At 50.3% G+C, this 19,385-nt stretch overlaps 1 protein-coding gene across 10 annotated transcripts in view; it reads left to right on the top strand.

Annotated features, from left to right (window-relative positions):
• Positions 1-19,385, top strand: part of ZFYVE27 (zinc finger FYVE-type containing 27) — a 35,999-nt gene that overhangs the window by 1,346 nt on the left and 15,268 nt on the right. For 2 of the 10 annotated variants that reach the window (XM_040624024.1, XM_040624023.1), the window contains exons 2-11: positions 114-311; positions 4,121-4,191; positions 5,726-5,912; positions 6,787-6,882; positions 7,223-7,335; positions 8,078-8,217; positions 8,799-8,870; positions 10,646-10,790; positions 15,346-15,392; positions 15,703-15,784. In XM_040624024.1, coding sequence (XP_040479958.1) covers positions 115-311; positions 4,121-4,191; positions 5,726-5,912; positions 6,787-6,882; positions 7,223-7,335; positions 8,078-8,217; positions 8,799-8,870; positions 10,646-10,790; positions 15,346-15,392; positions 15,703-15,784 — 1,150 coding nt within the window. In that variant the 5' untranslated portion in view covers position 114. Of the gene's footprint in view, positions 1-113; positions 312-4,120; positions 4,192-5,725; positions 5,913-6,786; positions 6,883-7,222; positions 7,336-8,077; positions 8,218-8,798; positions 8,871-10,645; positions 10,791-15,345; positions 15,393-15,702; positions 15,785-16,795; positions 18,416-19,385 lie in introns of those variants that run through there. The other 8 variants (XR_005833159.1, XR_005833160.1, XM_040624028.1 and 5 more) reach the window with 6 other exon arrangements.

The following is a 19,385-nucleotide window of genomic DNA, read 5'->3' as shown; positions in this document are numbered from 1 at the left end:
CCTGTAACCCTTCCTACCTCACAGGTTTGTTATAGGCACCACATGAAATAATGGGAGTAGAGGTGTGTTGGGGATTGGAAGTGCAATGCAAATGTCGGGAATTATGGTTGCAGGATGCAGACATCAGAGCGTGAGGGGAATGGGCCAGAGGTGAGCCCCAGCGTGATGCCTGAGGCTCCCCTGGAGTCTCCACCTGCCCCTACCAAGTCCCCGGCATTTGATCTTTTCAACTTGGTTCTGTTCTACAAGAGGTTGGAGATCTACCTGGAACCCCTGAAGGATGCAGGTGACGGTGTCCGGTACTTGCTCAGGTAACAGACTTTGTAGGGTTGCTCTGACCGTCTAGACCTTGTTTCCTGCTCCATACTTGTGCTGGCCATTTAGGCAGTTGCTGGGCTGTCCCTTCTACCCTAGTGAGGAGTAGTTCTGGGAGGTCCGTTGGTTCCCTGGGCTTATTCCAGATTCATCCCAGGAGAGGCAGGCCCTGGGAACCATATGGTCTTTCACCAGAGTTTCTTCTTTGTCATTCAGTAAGCTCATACCTCAGGACTGCTAACTAGCCTTGAACATCGGGTCTTCTAAATCTTAAAGGAGGTGTTTTTTTTTTTTTTCTTTTCTCTTAGTATTAGCATAATTAATATTTTAAATTAGGATGTAATTTTGAAAATAAGTTAAATAGAAATATCTATGAATAAGAGGGTACCCTTTTCACTAATCTTTTAGGATTATGGAGCTCAAAATTTTTTGTTCTTATTTTGCTTTGATTTTCATCCTCTATAATTTCTTTTTTCCCTTTTCAGCTCACTTTATTTCTTATCTTAAAGAATTTTAATTACAGATATATGCTGTTCCACTCCCTAAATACTTCAGTTTATCTAATAATGACATTTTTTTTAATGAGAAAAAGCAACATCCCATGTAACAAAGTTAACAATAATTTCTTGATATCATCTTATACTCAGTTCATATTCAGATTTTGTCAGTTGTCCCAAGAATGTCCTGTTTTGGCTGAATCAGATTCCAGTCCAGGACTGTGCATTCTATGTGGCTATTATGTCCCTTAAGCCGTTTTCAATCTAAAATGGTTTCTTTTTCATGATACTGACTTGCTGGAGACTGAGCTTACTGTCCTGGAGAATTTCTTACTTAGATTTGTCTGGTTGCTCCCTCATGGTGCAAATTGGAAGTTAGAGTTAAAGGTTGGATCATATTCCAGTGAAACTCCCTCCCCCACAAAGGTCTTGTGTTCCTAATATTGGGAGCCACATAAAACCTGGTTGTCTTCAGAGCAGACATTCATAACCTGGAGCCTGTGAGTGAGGCTTTAGGGCTCACTCAGCCTCCTGTAACTACATGTAAACCTTCGTGCACACATGCGTATTTCTTTTTTTTTTTTTTTTTTTTAAGATTTTATTTATTTGACAGAGAGACAGCCAGCGAGAGAGGGAACGCAAGCAGGGGGAGTGGGAGAGGAAGAAGCGGGCTCCCAGCGGAGGAGCCTGATGTGGGGCTCGATCCCAGAACGCCAGGATCACGCCCTGAGCCGAAGGCAGACGCTTAACGACTGCGCTACCCAGGCGCCCCCAATGTGTATTTCTAAGGGAGAATCTTTTAGTTTTCATCAGATTTTCTTAAAGCTCTCCAGTCCTCTGAGAGAGGTAGGAGGCAGGGTGAGTGGAGTTGGGTTAACCTCTAAGAGTACTATTGAATATTCATTCTTAACCTCAATCTGGAAATAGTGGGAGGTTTATTTTTAACTTTCTGAACAAGGCCTTAAATTTTTTGTGTTAACCCCAGAGCCCCTTTAATTTATGGCATTAGCCCTAGAGGTGAGCTAGTTTGTATTCCAGAGCAATGTTCTTTATCATTAGATCACTGTCCCCTTGGCGCAAGGGATAGGGGAGATGGTATGAGGGGCTTATTTTATAATCCCACCATGACCACCCAGCTGAAATGAATTCTAGTCTTCCTTAGTGGAGGGGCTGGGCCCTGGGGCTTTCTACTGTGCACACATGCAGGTGTACATGTGTGTGTGTGTATGTGTGTTTTACCCTTTTGTGGCAAAGCACGAAAGTTAAATATAGCCTGCCCTTCACCTCTTCCACCACTGGTCTCTTAGTGCTTCTTGGCACTCATATGTTAGGGTTTTTCCATTTTATGAAATTAGAAATCTGAGGATGTGGTGGGATTGATTAAAGCTGGATGGAAGGGGAGCAGTGTTTGGCCCCCAAAGCCCCCAGGAGCTTGTGGTTTTGTGCCACTGGGAGACAGAGCACTGGTCTGTGAAAATGGCTGTCAGATTAGCTTGTGCTTTTGCTTGTTCTTTTCTTAGTAAAGAGGATTTGACTTTCAAGAGGGACCTAATCTTGAGCTTTGTCTGTTAGGTCTGAAGCCTAGGGTTGCATTAGATTTTTAAAAGATTCCTCTCTTCTGGAATCAGCTGCTCTAGCAGGTAGATCTCTATGACCGAAGTGTCAGTAAAGACATGAGGAAGAATGGGAGAGGCTTCACAGTGAAAGTGACTTCAGTGGCTGTATGATGTTTTTATTTCTGAAATGGGATTGGCCTTAGACCGGACTTTGAATTTGCTCTTACGCTTGTAGCTGCCACTCGCTGATTCTGAGGCCTAATTAGGGTGGCAGAGTGAGGGATGCTGGGTTTTCAGAGAAACGCAGACAGAGGTCATTTTATTTCCTTACTCATAACTTTTGTGAAAAAAATAAAAGCGGGGGCGCCTGGGTGGCTCAGTCGGTTAAGTGTCTGACTCTTGATTTCGGCTCAGGTCCTGATCTCAGTCAGCTGTGAGATCAAGCCCTGCATAGCTCCGTGCGGGAGTCGGCTTGAGATTCTCCCTTTCCCTCTCCCTCTGCCGTGCCACCCCCACAAAATTAAACAAAACAAAACAAAACACATAAATTAGTGACCCTCATTTAGCAACTGAAATACCTCAATCACAGCAAAAGACATTGAAGTTCTGAATACAGTGCTTGCCAGCAACTTACCTGTTTTTCTTTTTGACTCTCCCTCTGTTGGCTGACCTTGTAAATACTACACTTCTGTTTAGAATATAGGCATCCACGCCTTCATTGTTACATCTCTGCTCCTTTTCCCCTAATAAATGTCCTTTATCAGGGATGAAGCCAGCAGAATTTGCTTATCCTCAGCAACTCAAGTCTCTGGTCTTCTCTCTTTCCTCTTTGAGGGCTTCTGCACTGCTATTTGGTGGTGTTAGTGGTGGCTGGGTCTGCATGTGCTTTCCAGCTGTTCCCGTTCACTTAGGGCATGTCTGCTGAAAGAATGCTATACCCCGGTTTCAGTTTCTTTTTTGATATATTAAACCAAAATCATTACCATTTTTTTTCGTTTTGGATTAGCATATGTTAAAAATCTCAATATATCAGAAATAAGAGAAAGTCACAATGCGGTCACAGAATCCTTCACATTTTGTTCTCTTGATTTCTGTATTAGATGAATCTTGCACAGTAGTATATGTTCCTATGAAATTGTAAGAAAGAAGGGAAAATTTTAAAGAAGAAAGTTCATCATTGTCACCTGTTAAAAGAGACCAGAACCTTACAAAACACAGTTAAACAGTGTTAACTGGGTTTAACAGATACTTTATAAATTCTTCTCCTTCTGGGAGAAAGTTCCACAGTTCTTCTAGTTCTGAGAAGGATACCTTTTCTTTCTTTTTTTTTTTTTTTAAAGATTTTATTTATTTATTTGACAGAGATAGAGACAGCCAGTGAGAGAGGGAACACAAGCAGGGGGAGTGGGAGAGGAAGAAGCAGGCTCCCAGAGGAGGAGCCTGATGTGGGGCTCGATCCCAGAACGCCGGGATCACGCCCTGAGCCGAAGGCAGACGCTTAACGACTGAGCCACCCAGGCGCCCCGAAGGATACCTTTTCTTATCCCAGGGCCTGATGTGTGACTTTAACTCATCTCCCAGTTGCCTGTCCATGTGAGAAGCCCACTTTTCATTTCTCCTTGACACTCTGAGCTCCAGGCCCCCTCCTCTTGCTCCTGGTTTTGATGATCCATCTGTGATGGCCGTTTCCCCCACCCCTCCCCAACTGGAGGAGTGGCCATCTTTAGTGACCGGGACTTTCTTGTGTTGTAGGTGGCAGACACCTTTGTGTTCCTTGCTGACCTGCCTGGGCCTCAACGTCTTGTTCCTCACTTTGAATGAGGGTAAGAACTGATTCCAGGGGCCAGGGGGTTTTTGTGAATGAACGTGGGAAGAAATTCCAAGAGGTGGCCACTTGTCTTGGCATGGAGTTGGCCTCCCTCCATGTCTGCTTGATGTCGAAAAACTGGCTCTGGAGAGATACACTCTGGGCTAGAATCTTGGCTGGGTTGTTGGGGTGGCAGGTTCTTTAACCTGTTTGTTAAGACCTCATTTTCCTCATCTCTAAAGGGAGGATAATAATAGTGCTTGAGTAGTTGTGAGGAACGAGGTAGCTGTATATAATATTTAGCACGGTGCCTGCCATGGAGTAAGCAGCCAGTGTATTGTAGCTATTATTATTGTTGTTTCCTTCTTGCCTGGATGCTGGTGCTGTGAGCCTTTTCCATTTTGATTTCTAAGCTGATGCCAGGGTCAATGGGGACATGACATGGGCTGAGGGTACCAGGAAGGTGAATGGTTGAGATTTTTGCCACATCTGTTGATTTCCTCTGGCTCAGCAGGGGAGCCTGGAGGGGGCTGCTGGGCAGTCACCAGCTCTGAGGGGTCTGGCATGAAGCCTTTGAGGTAGATGTGTGGACAGGTGGGTGGCTCTAGAGATCTTGGGTAGTGATGTCTCCTGGGGATCTTTTGTGACAAGATATACCAGGACCCAGTCCTTTTCCTGTTTGAAACTGACAGATGACTGCAGGAAAAGCTTACCCCCTGGTGGGGAGATGTGTGAAAGGCCTGAGACAGAATGTTCTGAGGAGCTGGGTCCTTTATTCATTCTTCTCAAACTTGCATTTCTCAAGTGTCTCCTTTGTTTCCTATGAAGATACGGATTCAGTGGGTTGAAAATAAACCCAGTTTTCACATAAGACCTCATTTTCTGTTTCTTAGTAGGACTCTTTTCCTCATCCAAACTCAGATATCCTTCTCAGTCTGTTAAGATTTTTCTGAATACGTTTCCAAAGTAAATCCTATGACAGATATTTATCTAGCATTTACTCTGTGCCCAGTGCTCTGTTAGCTTGCTTTGGGGGGGTACCATAATATATGGAAGAAGGTCCTTCTTTGGATTTTCTCTCAGCCTCCCCATTTCTCAGTCCACAGTCATCTGGTCTGTGGTATTCTAATCTGCCCTAGTGGTCCAAAGGTCAGACTGTCAGTCATGGGGATCTCCTAGTGGCCACATTCCAGGCACGAGCCACCTACTGTGTGCTGGCGTAGTTTTGTTACTGTTAAAAAAAAAATGGGTCTGGGGCTATAGTAGTGACCAAACGGATGAAGTCCCAGCCTTCAAGAGCCTATGTTTGTGGAGGAAACAACAACTATGCCCGTAATCAGTCATGTGGTGATAAATTCTATGAGGAAAAATAAAGCTGAGTTAAAGGGTTGGAGAATGAGCAGGGGAGATACTCTTTCACCTGAGGTGATCAGGGAAGGCCTTTTGGACAGAGCCCTGGAGGAGGTGAGGGAGCGAGCATGTGGGCATCTGGTGGGCAGAAGCTCCTGGTCCTTGCTCCTCATTTACCTGCAGTGTTATCGATCCCATAGGTGCATGGTACTCGGTGGGTGCCCTGATGATTTCAGTGCCTGCCCTTCTGGGCTACCTTCAGGAGGTTTGCCGGGCACGGCTGCCCGAGTCTGAGTTGATGCGGAGGAAGTATCACAGCGTGAGGCAGGAGGACCTCCAGAAAGTTCGCCTGTCTCGCCCTGAGGCTGTGGCTGAGGTGAAGAGCTTGTGAGTATGGAAGGGGCCAGGGAGGTGGGAGGTGGTCACAGTAACAGTGGCCACCACACTGAGTGCTTGCTCTGTGTCAGATGTTGTATTATGAAACCACAGATGTTCTTTCCTTTCATCATCTTTTGAAACAGCTCTGGGAGGTAGCTGTTGTTCTTATCCTCCATTTATGGATGAAGAAAAAGGCTTACACAGTGAAAAGGTGACCAAGCTGGGATGAGAATCCAGATCTAGCTGATTTCACAACAACTTGGGTTCTTTCCACTAGAGAGACAGTTCAGGGTCTTGGCTGAGCACTGCACGCATGAGCCACGGCCAGGGTGCAAATCCCAGTCCTCCATTTACTTGCCGTGTGGCACTGGGTGGGTTGCTCCGCCTCTCTGTGCCTCAGGTTCCTCACCTGTTAAGTGGCATAATAGTGGACTTACCTCATAGGTGGTTGTGAAGACTGAATGAGTGTCTGGTACCCAGGAAGTGTTCGGTAAATGTTAGTCACCATCACTACACTATCGAGAAGCTTCCGAAGCGTGACAGAGCTGGTACTTCTGAAGAGCCACGTTAAAACTGTTGAGTAAATGAACCATAGCATCTGCAAAGCTTCAAAAAAAGCCCTGGGAAAGTTAAGCAGCTGGCCCGACATCAACAGCTAGGAAGAGACCCCAGAGGGAACATTTGTCCTATTTGCCCCTCTGTAGGGCTCCCGAAAGGGGGACTGAAAGGTACGCAGTTGGTCTAGAGCTTTCTGGCCCCTCCCATGGGTTCGAAGAGACCAGCTGTCCCTGGTTAGCAGTGCCTGTGAAGTCCTAGGTTCTGTGGCCCCGAGCTCTGGCAGGCCCGTGGGCGTGCGGCTCACGGAGGCGCCCTGTGCCCACAGCCTGATCCAGCTGGAGGCCTTCCTGAGCCGCCTGTGCCGCACCTGCGAAGCTGTTTACCGCGTGCTGCACTGGGAGAACCCCGCCGCGTCCTCACAGTGAGTGGTCCCCGGTCCCCCCACCGCTGCCCTGCAGGGATTTGCCACAGGAGCCCCTGCTGTCCTCGCTCAGGGGCAGAGAGCCTCTGAGGCTCTTGCGTGCAGACCTGCACGTGAACTTGTGGGCTGGGATATACTGCTTTTGTTTAAACACCTTTCAGATGCGGTAAAAATATTTTAATAGTAGAAACATAATTTACCATGTAATCTCTCACCCAGTTACTTGATTAACAGATGTCCTGTTTATTAAGTGTGCCCGTTGCCATGTGGCTGAGCTACAAAGTGGTTTCCTTCTGATCTTAGGAATTTCTGATGCTGTGGTTCCTCTCTGTCAATGCAGGTTCTATGGGGCTCTCTTGGGCACAGTTTGCATGCTGTATCTGCTGCCCCTGTGCTGGGTCCTTGCCCTTTTAAACAGCACGCTCTTTTTGGGGAATGTGGAGTTCTTCCGAGGTAAGCCATGGACAGCTTGGCAGAGATGGGGCTCAGGCTCTGAGGGCTGGGTTAGGCTTCCCCGGGTTGTCTGTCTCTACAGCTAATTGTCCGTTTGCTGTACCTTCCACAAGGGGGCAGCACCACACCAGAGTACTTTCTGGGAGGGCTCCTGGGCTCTGCGTCTGAGATGTCAGGGGGGGATACAGGGGAGGCTGCTACTGTGGGGGCCCCTCTCCCTTCCCAAGGCAGGTGAAGCCCTGCTTACGTGATGTGGTGGCTTCTGGGAGATGAGGGAGGGATGTTTTCCCAGTGCTGTCACCTGCCTCCTGGGACGCAGCCACCTGGAGTAGCTGCTACTTCTCTGTGTCATCCCAGAGTTCTCATCTGCCGTCTAGCTTCTAAAGCAGCGAGGCAGTCTGGAGAGGTCGTGAGCCACAGAAACCTGGGCTTCTACATGTTTGGGTGATTGCTATATTTGTTTTCCTCTCTGTAATCAGGTAATTAGTTACAGAAGCCATAATTCATCAAGCACTTACTACATTTAATCCTTCTATAACAATCACAGGGGGTGGGTGGTAGGATCTCCGTTTTGCTTATGAGGCTTAGGTTAGGTGATCTGTTCAGAGTTAGGAGGGTGACTTTCTTGCAGCAGAGAGTGGGCTGCTGGTTGAAGAGGCCAGCTGCCTGTAGAAGGGGTACCCCCAGAGCACCACTCATTCCATCCTGTTTCTGCCTCCCATTCCGTTCTCGCTCTGGGTAGTGGTGTCTGAGTACAGAGCATGTCTGCAGCGGCGGCTAAACCCTAAGCAGAAAGACAGCGTCTTTGAGAGCCCACCACTGCCGGAGGCGGGGGAAAAGTGTGCTCTGCCGGACTGCACACCTGCACCCACGCCCACAGAGGTGAGTGCCTCCCACCATCAGGGCAGAGCCTCCTGCAGGCAGGTTGTGGGGCCTTCTCGTTTCCAGCTTGTTCATGCCACATAGTTCCTGGCCTCTTTGCAGTTCCTACTGCTTCCTTGGCCTCATCTTCTCTGAAATGTTTAATAATAATTGTAATGATAAGAGCTACTGTGTGCTTTATTGAATGCTTACTGTGCTCTTCTAAGTAGCTTATAGATGTTAACCCTGTGAGGTGTAGGTTGCTTCCGAGAATGGGAGGGTTCTCCTCTGCAGAGGGGGAGGCTGAGGCACAGAATGCTTGCGCCAGTGTGGTGGGGCCAGGACTCAGACCAGGCACTATGGTTCTAGCACCTGTGCTGTGTAGCCACTGTAGGGCCATCTGTAGTCTTGAGCCTGTGTTCCTGTCCCTGCTAGGTCAGAGAGTGCTCTCCTTCCCGTGACTTCTTTCTTGGATGTATGCCATCTCCTCTGGGGCAGGAATGGATGTTTTAGGGAACCTGGATGCTGGCTTGAGGGAGCTGGTGGCCTCTGCCTTAGGGGGCCGGGCTGCCCTCCCTCTCTGTAATAGTTTCTCTTCCCAGGACCTCACGCCTGGCAGTGTGGAGGAGGCCGAGGAGGCTGAGCCCGATGAGGAGTTTAAAGATGCGATTGAGGTGGGTGGCCCTTCCCCACCTCTCTCTACCGATCAGGACAGAAGCCAGGTGGTCTGGGAGCCGGGTGGCTTCTCACACCCAGGTGTAGGTTTTTCAGTTCTCTTTATCCAAATGAGAAGTCAGAACTTGTGAGCTGGAGCTCACTGGATGAAAGGGTGCCTCTGAACTTCCGCCCGTTCTGTGACTGACCTCCTCCTCTCTTGTGCATGCTCAGGGCAGGGATGGCTCTGGAAGCGTCTGGGAAGCTCCCTGCGGTGGGAGGTGGATCATTTACCACCGAGGCTGGAGCCCCTGGGCTTGGTGCCTTGGATGTGGGAGAGGCAGATTTGGGGGAGGGCATTGCCCCGGGTCTCTAGCTGCTCTTACACAGAATGAGGTTTGAAAGATGTCTCTTTGCGGGGCAGGGAGGGGAAGCAGGAGAAAGTGGTTGCAGGCCAAGGACTAGGTCAAAGAGTCTTCCTGGTTTTAAGACAGTGATTCAAACTGGTTATTCACAGAAGCATTTTATTTTACTTATTTATTTTTAAAGATTTTATTTATTTGACAGAGAGAGGTAGCGTGCATGCACACATGAACGGGGAGTGGCAGGCAGAGGGAGAGGGAGAAGCAGACTCACTTCTGAGTGGAGAGCCCGATGCGGGGCTCAGTCCCAGCACCCCCAGATCATGACCCGAGCCAAAGGCAGACACTTAACTGATTGAGCCACCCAGGTGTCTCCACAGAAGCATTTTATTTGGCATCCAAGACTTAAAAATATTTACAAATGGAGAGATTTTAATGAAAGGTCTGGATTTTTAGTTTCTCTGAAAAACCAGAAGCTCTGGGAGCCCTGAGCCTGCAGTGGTCAGTTTAGCTGAGGAGTGATTTTTCCCCTAAGAAAAGTCACCTAGTCCCCACCACTGCCCCCATCCTCCTTGTCACTGAGTCCTAGTGCAGTCGCAGTTGTCGCAGCTGTGCTGTTGCATTTCCATGTAGCAGGAAGTCACTTCTCCGTCTCTGTAAAGTGGGCAGTTGAGGTGTAAGCAAAGGGGTCTTGTGCCTTGCCCCTGGGCCTGTGATTACCCCAGCCCACTTCACTCTCACTCAGCCGCATCCACGGCATTTACCTGTTCAGCTGCTTTAAGATTTCTCCCAGACTGGAATATATGACTGTGTATCTTGGTGCTGGTGGTGTAGGGAGTTTACTCAGCCAGGGCTTTCGGGCTCTTCTGTTCCTAATCCACAGTAGCGAACACATTTTTACATCTTGGCCTCGTTCACAGTTATGTCTAAAATGTATAAAACTTAAATGAAGCAAAAGTTTTCTGAAAATATGTTCTAAGGGATATTTTCTGTTCTTTTCTATTGAGCTAATGAGCTACTTTTAATGAATTATTTCACCCAGTTTGATAAACTGTAGTACCCAGCTTCTCTCAAGCTGATCTGATGCCAGGCTCCTTCTCTGGGGGCCTCTGTGAAGTCACCCTCTGTGGCGTGCTCAGACTGAACTCAGGGTGGCACCTCCATGTTTCCTTTTGCTTGGGGGTCCCCCTCCTGGCGGTGTTCTTCTTCTTGCTATCTCTCTCTGTTTTCTCTCCTTCTCCCCCGCACCTTGGGAGGCAGGAGACGCACTTGGTGGTGCTGGTAAGTAGGAGCTTTGGTGAGGCGGGCAGGGGGAGGGCGACTGAGCTGGCTGTCCCCATGCCTCGTGGGGTCGGCCGTGCTGAGGGTCTCTGCACGTGGCTCCCGGAGCCCTACCACGAGGTGGGCAGGACTGGAAGGAGCTGTTCCCACAGGAGGATGACGAAGGTGCCCCATGCCCAGCAGAAGATGAGCTGGTTCTGCAGGACAACGGGTTCCTGAGCAAGAATGAGGTGCTGCGCAGCAAGGTGTCACGGCTCACGGAGCGGCTCCGCAAACGCTACCCTGCCAACAACTTCGGTACGGCCAGGGCTGAGGAATGGGGGCGGTGCGGCTGCCACGGGAGCGGTGCGGGTGCCACGGGGCCAGAGCTTTGGAATTGTAGGTACTGGTTTGTGATGAGAGTGGGGAGTAAAGCTATGTCCACGGGCCCTGGGGAAGGTAGCAGACACACAGTAGGACTGCCAAGGGAGTGAGTGTGGGCTGCTTCTTGTTCCTCCATCTTTGTTGAACATTAACTTTTGGGAAGTTGAGGCACTGTATTCCAGAAACACCACTCCAGGATTGCAGAGAGGTGTAATCCTGAGGCAGAGGCTCAGAAGGCAGTGTGGCATGATGGCTGAGAACAGACCGTAGTGTCTGACTGCCCGGTGTCAATCCCAGTTCTGCTGGATGTCCTTGAGCAAATGATGTAACCTCTGTGCCTCAGTTTCCTCTTCTAAAAAAGGACAGTAATAACAGTTCTTACGTCACAGGGTTCTTAGAAGTCTCTAATGAAGTGATGCACAGTGCTGGCTGGGTCACAGTAAGTGCTTAATAAGGGGGGCTGTTAACATGAGGGGTCCTGGTCCATCCAGCAGGTGCCTAGGAGCTAGTCTGGATCTTTCCTACCCAGGTTGAAACAAATTGAAGCAAAAAGTATCTGCCTCTGCACACGATAGAACCCCGAGGTCCCTTCTCAGCCAAGTTCATGGACCAACCAGTCCTTATGTTACTGGGGGTTGGGGGTGGGTCAAGGAAGGCAGCTTTGGAGAAGGGTAGGCTTGACTGTTAGCATGGTGGGAAACCTGGCTCAGACCAGGAGAGCGGTTGCTGGGCCAGATAGAGTTCTGGCTGAAGAGGGCAGGTGACTTGGGGGTCATGCTGGTCTCGAGGAAGAGCCTTGTTTGTGCTTGGTGTCAGCTGCCAGGAGGATGGGGTGGCTATACTGTGTGTTCTGGTGCGAGTGAGTTCTAGGGTCTGCACCTTGGGAGAAGCCCTGCAGTTCGTTTGAGGAATTTGACCCAGGGCATCCAGGGGCCTGCCTTCCTGCCCCTGTAGCACCCAGGGCAGTTGTTTTTCAGGGTTAGAGGTCCTGGACGTGCTGTTTCTTTCTCCTCTGTGCGTACGCACCAGTCATTTCAAATTCCCTTTTATCTGTGGTGATCACTGACTTCTCTGGGGCACTGTGTTCCATGGACTACACGGTCTCATCTAGTCCAGATGGTTGACGCAATAGGGACAGGCAGTTCTTAGGGGCTTAGAAGCAGCTGGGTTCCAGAAGTCCCAAGTGACACTACACAAGAATGAGTACTCTTGCTCTAGCATGTCATTCATTCGGATGTATGAATTTCAAGTAAAGGCCTTTGGATGTTCTCATTTGCAGGTGAGTAGCCTCGGGTGAGAAAAGTGATTCGCCCCATGTCTTCAGCCAGTAAATGGTCAAACTGAGACTCAAATCCAAGCCATCTGATCTGGCTCCTGTGTTTTTTCTCACTCGTCATGCTCCCTTCGCCTTAGTGTCTGAAGTCCTCTGGTTTTAGGTCTGTCTTTTTTCAGTATTTGGTTTTTGGTTCAGGAAATTCCGGCTGGAATGGGTGAAGGCCTTTCAGGTTCACATGAGGCTGGCAAGGGCAGAAAATGCTGCTTTCTTCTAAGCCTCTCTTAATTCCCATTCTTTAAGACTATTTGCGGTCCTCTCTGTGTGAAGTTGGCAAGCTCCTTGCTGTGAGGGCAGGTGTAGCAGCTCTGCTCCCGGGTCTGACTCCCGCAGGCCAGGGTGAGGTGAGCCACTTTCGCGGCCACTCCATTCAGGATGCCTGTGGAGGGTGGGGATTGGGACACATGAGGACAGGACAAATGAGCTCAAGGCCTTCTGTGTGGCCCCACTCTGTCCCAGAGGCTTTTTGACTATTACCCTGGCAGGGCCCATGCTGTCCTAGGCTCCTTCCTGTTCCTGTGGTATCATCACATGGTGAGTCAGGCCCTTTGCTGAGAATGGGGCCAGGGAGAATCGGTAGATGTTGGAATGGAACCGGGCTGCTCTCCTCCATTACTGTTTCGAGTTGGTGTCAGCACTCTAAGCCCTCCCTGGCCCAGGCTTGTGCATTGAGTACATGTTGATTTCACTAGAGCACATGGCTGCCCTGGGATGCTTGGCCCTGACTTTCCATCCTGGACTTGGGCCTGAGTGTCAGTCTTTGAGTGGCTCCAGTCCCCTGCCTCATGCCCCTGTTCCCTGTGCTAAGGGGAAGCAGAGGTGGGTTGCTTTTTTTTTTTTTTTTTTTAATTTATTTATTGGGGTGCTTGGGTGGCTCAGTCTGTTAAGCATCTGCCTTCAGCTCAGGTCATGATCTCAGGGTCCTGGGATCGAGCCTCGCATCGGGCTCCCTGCTTGGTGGGGAATCTGCGTCTCCCTCTCTGTCTGCCTACCTTATCCCCGCTCATGTTCTCTCTCTTCTCTCAAATAAATAAGTAAAATTAAAAAAAAAGATTTTTAAATTTATTTGAGAGAGGGAGCAGCTCAGTCTCACGACCCATGAGATCATGACCTGAGCCTAAACCAGGAGTCGGACACTTAACTGCCTGAGCCACCCGGGTGTCCCAAGGTGGGTTGCTTTGCGCACATTCTTTGTGTGGGGGACAAAGTCTTGGGTAGCCCGATTGCTGATTTGGCATCAGGGCAGCAGCACCTGCTATGCTTTTCCCTCTCCTCTGCCAGTCCAGGAGCTAACTGGCAGTAGTGGCATTCACCTTATGCACCTTGGCCTCAGACTTCTCCTTGCTCTAGCTTGGGCGGGGCCCTTCTTTCCTTGAACACGGGGGGTGTCCTGTAGCAGGGGCTATAGGGGGTTCTGGTGGAACAGAGGAAAGGACCACATGTAGCTGTCAATATAGCTCTGGGCCTTTGCTTGAAGCTGAGGCCCGGGGCTCCATACCTGGCCACATGGGTGGTTCAGGAGGCCCAACAGTGCTTCCTGAAGCTGCTAATTGTTCTAGCTAGATCCCACGAGGCCTTTGGGTCCCTAGTTATAGACACTTACTCCAGTAGCCTTATTATTCACTCCCAAGTGTTTTCAGGACCCAATATAGCTTCCTTCTGGGCCCACAGTCCTGGGCTAGGCTCTGTAGCCCCTTTCGGGAGCACCTTCAGGCCCACCGTGGACCCCTGGGCTTTCTCCCCTGCTTGCATGGAGATTTTTGCCTCAGACTGTAGTCTGTGTTCTTGGGGATAGCCCTTGGAACCTTCTTTGTTTTCTTCAGGGTTTGCTCTTGTTCCTGGAGCTTGTTGTAGCCATCAGGCGCAGTGTGGCCTTTCTTTCCTCCCCAAGCTTCAGTTTGCCTCTGCCTTTTGGTTCCCTTCATTCTCGTGTACGTGCCTCCTTTAGTAGACTGTGTCTTTGCTGCAGTCCACTTTTTCTGTCTAATTTTCCTGGGAGCACGGGTGGGTGGTGAGCCCAGCGGCCTCTGAAAGAACCATTGGTTCCCTTCCTCCCCGTCCTTCATCTCTTCTTGCACCCCCTTACCTCCTCCCATGCATTTGCTAAGCTGCTGTTGAATCCTCCGCTGTGGTCCGGAAACTTGATCATCTTGAGTGTGGTGGTTTAGGTGGAGTCTCTCACGGCCCTGCCCTGCTCCGTGCTGCCCACCACTTGCAGTGTCTGTGCCCCTGCCTTGCATGTCTTCTTGGAAGGTGCCTGGTTCTGAGCTCCTCTTGTGGAATCTTCAGATGACAGGAAGCAGGAGTCTGGGGTTCTGAATTACCTGTGGGCAGACTGTTTGTACGGAGACACTTAGGAAGGGGTCATGTCAGGCAGGTTTCATCTGAGCTCATTGGCGTGGCCTCTCTGAAGGCTGCCTGTTATCAGACCCCTAAGCATGGCCTGACTTCCGGTGAGCAGATTCTACTGGATGCTCTTCGGTTTTGGCGGGACCTGCCGCTGGGGCCTCTAAGTCCTGGGAGGGCACAGGACCAGCACTGTGTGTAGTCTGGAGACATGCATTCTCAGGGACCATGGGAATTTTCCTTCTGTTTGTTTGTTTTAAAGATTTTATTTATTTATTTGAGAGAGAGTGAAAGCGAGAGATATCATAGAGGGAAAGGGAGAAGCAGACTCGCTGCTGAGCAGAGAGCCTGATGCAGGGCTCGATCCCAGGACCCTGAGATCATGACCTTAACCGACTGAGCCACCCAGGCACCCTGGAAATTTTCCTTCCTAGTTTGAGTTCCCTTCTGTCTCCGGATCTGAACTTTGCTCCCCCGCCTTTTTTTTGTTTCAAAGATTTTGTTTATTTATTTGAGAGTGAGAGAGCATGAGAGAGAGATCATGAGCAGGGGGAGAGGGGTAGAGGGAGAAGCAGACTCCCTGCTGAGCAAGGAGCCTGATGCTGGACTTGATCCCAGAACCTAAGCCAAAGGCAGATACTTAACCGACTGAGCCACCGAGGCACCCTGGACTTTACTCCCTTGCTCACTGCTCCCAGCCATGGTGTCTGGGCTGGTGTCCCGATTGGTCCCATTTAGAAGAGCCAGGAGCAGGTGAGAGTTGAGAGCCCTGGGCTGGTTCAAGGCTGAGCTGCTGCCTCTGTTTGTCAGGGAACTGTACTGGCTGCTCGGCCACCTTCTCAGTGCTGAAGAAGAGGGTAAGTCTCCTTGAGGGTGTGTTTGCGGGAACTTGGGATGAGATGCAGGGGAGTAGCGGGGAGTCACTGGGCCACATTGGGCCTGGGGTCTGAGGTTTGCTCAGATGAGCAGGGATCTGCTGTCCCTATGGCCACGCCTTCAGCCTTCCCATTGGTTGTCGTGTTTGCTCTGTCCTGCCCCACTTGGACACCTCCCTATTCCCATGGTAGTCCCAGGTTCCTTGGGTAAGATCAGCTGATGGAAAGGAGGGGGGGTTGGGGGGCTCTGGGTGTGGGCGACACATCTGATACTGACCATGGCTCTTTGCAGCGGAGCTGCAGTAACTGTGGAAATAGCTTCTGCTCTCGGTGCTGCTCCTTCAAGGTGCCCAAGTCCTCCATGGGGGCCACAGGTGAGTGGTGCAGGCAGCCAGGGGTCAGGCCGTTGGGAGGGCTTGGCTGGTTCCTGCCTCCTCCAAGGGGTGCTGCAGTGTGGGAAGGGAGCAAGGGGTCAGTGAGAAGGCAGGGGGACTCGGGATCCTGTCTGGCCTAGAGAAACATCTCCGCTGTCCTTTAGCAAACAAAACACTGAAATATTTTGTGCATGCAGAAGAATATATTTAATGTATCTGAATTATGAGGCATAATACTGAATATCTGTGGCTACTTCACTGAAGTTAAAAAACAGCATTAGCAACACCCCCAAGGCTCCCCAGCACCGCCCTGCCTTCCCCAGAAGAAACCACTGTGCTGAATTTTATTCTTTTTCTCATTAACTTGGTAACACATTTAACAAAATGAAAAAAAAAAATTCTTCCCTTCTATAAAAGCTGTACATACTCATTGTAAACAAAAGATACAGATAAGGGAAGGGCACCGTGTGCGCGAGGGTAAATGCGTATGCACATGCGCGTTCTGCAACTAGTGGGAGCACATTCTGCGTGCACACTGCCTGTAACATGCTGTAATCAGACATTGAGGGTTTTTTGGTTTTCATTCTGGTCATGCAAGTAGCATATGCTTATTCTAGAAGATTTGGAGATGATTGTATGGAAGAAGAAGGAAGAAAAAGTAATTCTGTAATCTTACTACCTAGAGATAACCACTACTAAAACACGTTGGAAAATTTTCTTCTGGTGTTTCATTTAAAAAAAATTTTTAATGGTGTTTTGTTGGTGCCAAAATATTTTCTAATGCAGAGCACCTGGGAGAGGCCTGCTATTGGTATGGTCACTCCTAAAGTCCCTAGTCCCCATGGAAAGAGGAGTCTGAGGGTAGGCTAGGGAGCTGGGTTAGGAAGGATGTGGGCTGGGTGATGGGTGGCTTGGGTGGGGCTTTGGGGGTCGGGGAGGTGGTTGTAGCATTGGGGGCCATGAAACAAAGGGCATGAGGAAGCGTCTCACCAAGTTCTTCCTCCTTTTCAGCCCCCGAAGCCCAGAGAGAGACTGTGTTTGTGTGTGCCTCGTGTAACCAGACCTTGAGCAAGTGAGAAGAGGGGCTGGGGTCCAAAGTGGGCGTCGGTCCCTGGGGCCAGCAGCAGACCTCACTGTCCTGTCCCTAGCCCCATGTCGTGTGTGCTGGGCAAATGTGGCCTGAATGCTAGGTAGGCTTCCCCTTCCTATCCTCGCTGTCTCCAGCTGGTTTCTGGAGCTGCTCCCCACTCCTGCGGACGGCTAGTAAATGGCAGTTCTCAAAACCCAGAGGGAAGAGGAGCCCCTGAAGGGCTTGGCAACTTTGGCCTCCTCTGCCCTGGGCTGAATTCGTGAACTCAGAGCTGGGCAGAGAATATAAACTAGAGGGCAGCAGGAGTGAGCTAGGCCTGGTCTCTGTAGGGCTGTCTGGGCATCAGGGCGTCTCTCCACACCTCACAAATCTAGGAGACCACAGATCAGAGATTGGGAGAAGAGATTCTTCCTCTGCTGGTTATTGGGCCAGCCCCTTGGCTTCTGAGAGCCTGCAGAAGGGCTTGGGCTTGGCATGACCCAACTCTGCTGTTTGAGCGTCCCTTCAGGCATCAGCAACTCATTGTTTCTCCACCAGAGGGTGTGGCCAGAGCTAACGAGACCAAAAGTCCTAGAAATAGGGTTGATGTTTCTCTGTTCTCTCAGAGGAGGACGTGTCTAGGAGGGCCTGTCAGAGTCCTTTAGTATTAAGTGGAGCAAAACATAGGGAGCCCCAGCAGCTCAAAGGACATTAGGCTAACCTTGCAGAAACCTTGACTTGCAGAATCTCAGCCCCCATATTATCCTGGTGACAGCTCCACTGGGTAGATGCCAGGCATTCAGATCACTCTTACTCCTGCTCAGAGCCTCAGGCACCCCTCCTCTGGCCCAGAGCTACATTTCCCCTCCCTGGCCCCTTGTCCCATGGAGTGTGAGACAGGCAAGCAGAGCAGAGGTCCTGAAGCCCTTGACCCTTGGGGGCCTGGGAAGTGTAGGATCTCTCTGGGCTGGGTCCTAGATTCTGGCGCTATTCCTCAGCAGGACAGTCTCACTTAGGGGTTAAGGCCGAGGTCTCCATCCTCTCTTCAATAATTTTATGTTCAGTTCTGGACTCTTAGGGCACCAGTGTCTCTTCCTAAGCCTTGAGCGGGCTCAGGCACCCTTTCTCTCCCTTGGAGCTACCCTGCCTTTTTGAAATATTTATTTATTTATTGCATGGTTCCTGGGAACATGTGGCACAAGCAGTGGGATGGAGAGGATGGGGGGCTTCTCCTGCTCTAGGATGCTTCCCTGGAGTCATGGGCTGCCAGGGACCCAGGACCCATAGGAGGCTGAGCAGGGATCTGAGGAGGCAGGCTGGGGAGAAAAGACCATCCCAGGCCAGCTTTTGGGGGCTAGTTAGGGCTGGGCAGCCGGGGGCCTGCTCCAGGCCAGGGAGGTGCAAGTCCCTGGGGAACCAGGCAGACCTTGGTGTACCCCCTTCCTCGGGCTCTTTTGTTAAGAGATGAGAGTTAAGCACCCTGTGCTTTATTTACACTGGAGAGGAACGAAAAGGATCTCTGTGTATATGGAGAATTGTCAATAAAAAGGCCCTCAAGCTTCTGACGTTTTCGTGCTGGTCCTTGCGCTAACTCTGTCTCTGAGGCTGGACAGCCAGACTCGCCCTGCGCTGGCTGAGTTTGCGGGCTTGCGCTGTGCCTGCAGAACTGGGCTGGAGGGGGCATGGAGGCTGCTGTCCGGGGGTCTGCTGGGGTGGGGAGGAGGAAAGCTGTGCCTCGTGCAGGTGGGGCTCAGCACATGTTTGTCGGATTGACTCGAGACTCCGTCTTGTGACCAGATTGTGAGCAGTTGAGGTTAGGACCAGGACTTGTCAAACATTAAGCAATGCAGGCTTTAGAACGGAAAGATTTTAGCTAATCCTTCTTAGAAAGCAAAAAAAGGATCGGCTCTCAGGGAGGCTGAGAGCCAGCCAGAAGAGGATTGGCTGTGAGATGGGACAGGTAAGCGGTTCTCTGAAAGCAGGGTTTGTGGGGTGTTTACTGGGTGCCAGGCACAGTGGTGAGGGCTTTACACACGTCATTTTATTTAATCCTTATTGTCCTATGAGGTAGTCACTGTTCTCCCCATTTTATAGGTAAGGGCATTGAGGCCAAGGGGAGTTGAGTAGCGGCAGTGAAATGTTTGGCATGGCACTTTGCAGACCAGAGCTGGCTATGAGCTGTGTCTTCCAGACGGAGGCCCGGAGCAGTAAAGAGAGCAGGAGAGACCATGCGTCTGAGTTGAGGTAGGGTTGTAGCCATGTTCTCGTGGCCCCATGCATGTGCAGCTCACAGAGGCCGTGGCCTGGTCCAGATGGGGTTCTGCCTAGCTCAGGAAATTTCGCTAGTATGGGGGAGCCCCAGCAGCTCCGAGGGACCTTGAGAGGCAGGGAAGCAGCCAGGACCTTTTCCTGGCAGTTTTTGTAGAAAACTGTGTTCACTTTAAAAAGTATCAAAGTGGCCTCAGCAGCCTGGGTCCAGAGGAACAGTAAAGATGTTGGAGGATTGGAAAGTAGGACCTTGGAGGCAAAGGG

This window comes from Ursus maritimus, unplaced genomic scaffold (assembly GCF_017311325.1).
Source record: "Ursus maritimus isolate PB19 unplaced genomic scaffold, ASM1731132v1 scaffold_7, whole genome shotgun sequence".
Lineage (NCBI taxonomy): Eukaryota > Metazoa > Chordata > Mammalia > Carnivora > Ursidae > Ursus > Ursus maritimus.
The sequence above is the reverse complement of the archived record's forward strand: the minus strand, read 5'-3'. Positions and strand labels throughout refer to the sequence as shown.